This window comes from Buceros rhinoceros, unplaced genomic scaffold, assembly GCF_000710305.1.
Source record: "Buceros rhinoceros silvestris isolate BGI_N320 unplaced genomic scaffold, ASM71030v1 scaffold21901, whole genome shotgun sequence".
NCBI lineage: Eukaryota > Metazoa > Chordata > Aves > Bucerotiformes > Bucerotidae > Buceros > Buceros rhinoceros.
Window position 1 is genome coordinate 1 of NW_010395111.1, and position 1,806 is coordinate 1,806.

At 60.1% G+C, this 1,806-nt stretch overlaps 1 protein-coding gene across 1 annotated transcript in view; it reads right to left on the reverse strand.

Annotated features, from left to right (window-relative positions):
• Positions 1-166: 166 nt before the first annotated feature.
• Positions 167-1,806, reverse strand: part of PRCC (papillary renal cell carcinoma (translocation-associated)) — a gene marked incomplete at both ends in the record, with an annotated part of 5,436 nt that continues 3,796 nt past the window's right edge. Inside the window, 2 exons of the mRNA XM_010145449.1 lie at positions 167-310; positions 1,302-1,397. Coding sequence (XP_010143751.1) covers positions 167-310; positions 1,302-1,397 — 240 coding nt within the window. The remainder of the gene's footprint in view (positions 311-1,301; positions 1,398-1,806) is intronic.

Below are 1,806 nucleotides of genomic sequence, written 5' to 3' on the forward strand. Positions count from 1 at the left end.
TCCAGAGCTCCACCAGCCCCCCCAGTGCGGGATTCCATTACCCAGACAGAGAAACAATACGAGAACCTGCACAAAGCCGTTTGAAGAAGTGTTTGTTTCACATGAAACAGGTCTGGGCTGAAATGGGAACTGAGCAGCCTCCACAGCCAGGCAGCCCCTCCCGTACCTTGCTGAACGACTTCATGGTCTTCTCCTCCGTTAGGGATTTGGTCAGCCACTGCTGGGCCCCGCTCAGCTGGTCGTCACCTTTGATATCCACAAAGTTGATCTCTTCCCGGCCACGGTTCCGCTTGCCCTGCAGACGCTTGAACTGAGAGAAGAACAGAAACATCCGGTGTTACAGACGTGTGTCACGTGCCAGCACTGCCCGGGAAAAAGCAACGGGGTCTTCTGTGAAGGTTAGAACCTCACTTCGCCTTTAAACGGCGCTTTCTGTCACCCAGGAGACCCTCAGATCTGTGGGTCTCTTGTCTTAAGCACTAGAGAGGAACCTGAGGTTCTGCTGCCAACACACCCACCTCCCCTAACACAACGAAGTGCTTCAAGGGGCTGTGCGAGAGCTGGGGAGGGGCTGCTCAGCAGGGGCTGCTGGGGCAGGGCAAGGGCTGAGGGCTGGGACTGGCAGAGGGAGATGGAGCCCCGAGAGAAGGGAGAGACTGTGGCTGCGCAGGGTGGGCAGCGCCTGGCGCAGGTTGCCCCGAGAGGGGGCAGAAGCCCCATCGCTGGCCCCGTGGCAGGTCAGGTTGGCCCGTGGGGCTCTGGGGAAGCTGCTCGGGGGGCAGACGTCCCTGCTCCCAGTCTTGATGAGCTCGGAAGGTCCCTTCAACCCAAACTAGTCCCTGACTCAATGAAATCCTCCCCTTAGCTCAAAGAAGCCAGCCCCAGCAGGGCCCGTCTCCTGCCGCACCGACTGATGCAGCTAACGAGGTCCTAGATGCCACCAGCCACGGGAAAGGGTGTTTTAAATCAGGTTTGAAGCATCTGAAGCAAGCAGGGAGTTCCCCACTCTGCCAGAGGATGTGCTGGGGAGTATCTGGGAGCTCACTGGCATCTCACGGAGCTCGGTGGAAATAAACATCTTCTTCTAAAGAGACAAACCTGTGTGGAGCAGCAGCCCAGCTGCTGGACGGACACACACGCGTCCACCACACAGTGCCAGAACCCAGGGACCAGCCCAGTCCAACCCAGCACGGAGCCCAGGCTGCACTGGCAGGGCAGGACTGTGGCTGCCGAGCGGGTCCTGCGTTCCAGCAGAGCTGAAACACCAATTCCACGTCGGGAAGAGACAGAAAAGTGCCAACCGCTTCGTCGTCCAGGAAAGAGGAGTCGGTGCTGATCTCCTGCGGTGGTGCCTGGGCTGGTTCCGCCTCCTGGGAGTAGCCGCCGCTGTAATAATCCTGTTGGGAGAGGGAAAACCAGTTTGTCACTGGAGCAAAGCAACATAGAGCCTGGAGGGATCATACGCAGAGGCCCCGAGGTGGAAGCGTCTCACTCCCCGCCTTGAGCAGTTGCTTTTGCACCTCGGGGTATTTGGCTCAGTCCCCGGGAGCTCCTCGCGCGCCTCCTCCCCAGGCTGGCCGAGGAGCCATCACCCACATCTCGTTACTACCCCGGCACTGCTGCAGCGCTGCTCCTCTCGACACAACCTGCTGCAGAGCCCGGGTCTGCTGACCCCGGTTCTGCACCCTGACAACAACCGAATCACCAAACTGCTGGGGCTGGAAAAGCCCTTTGAGCCCATCGAGTCCCAGCACGGCCAGGTACCCCCTGACCCCTGTCCCTCAGCGCCACCTCCACACGCCCGGG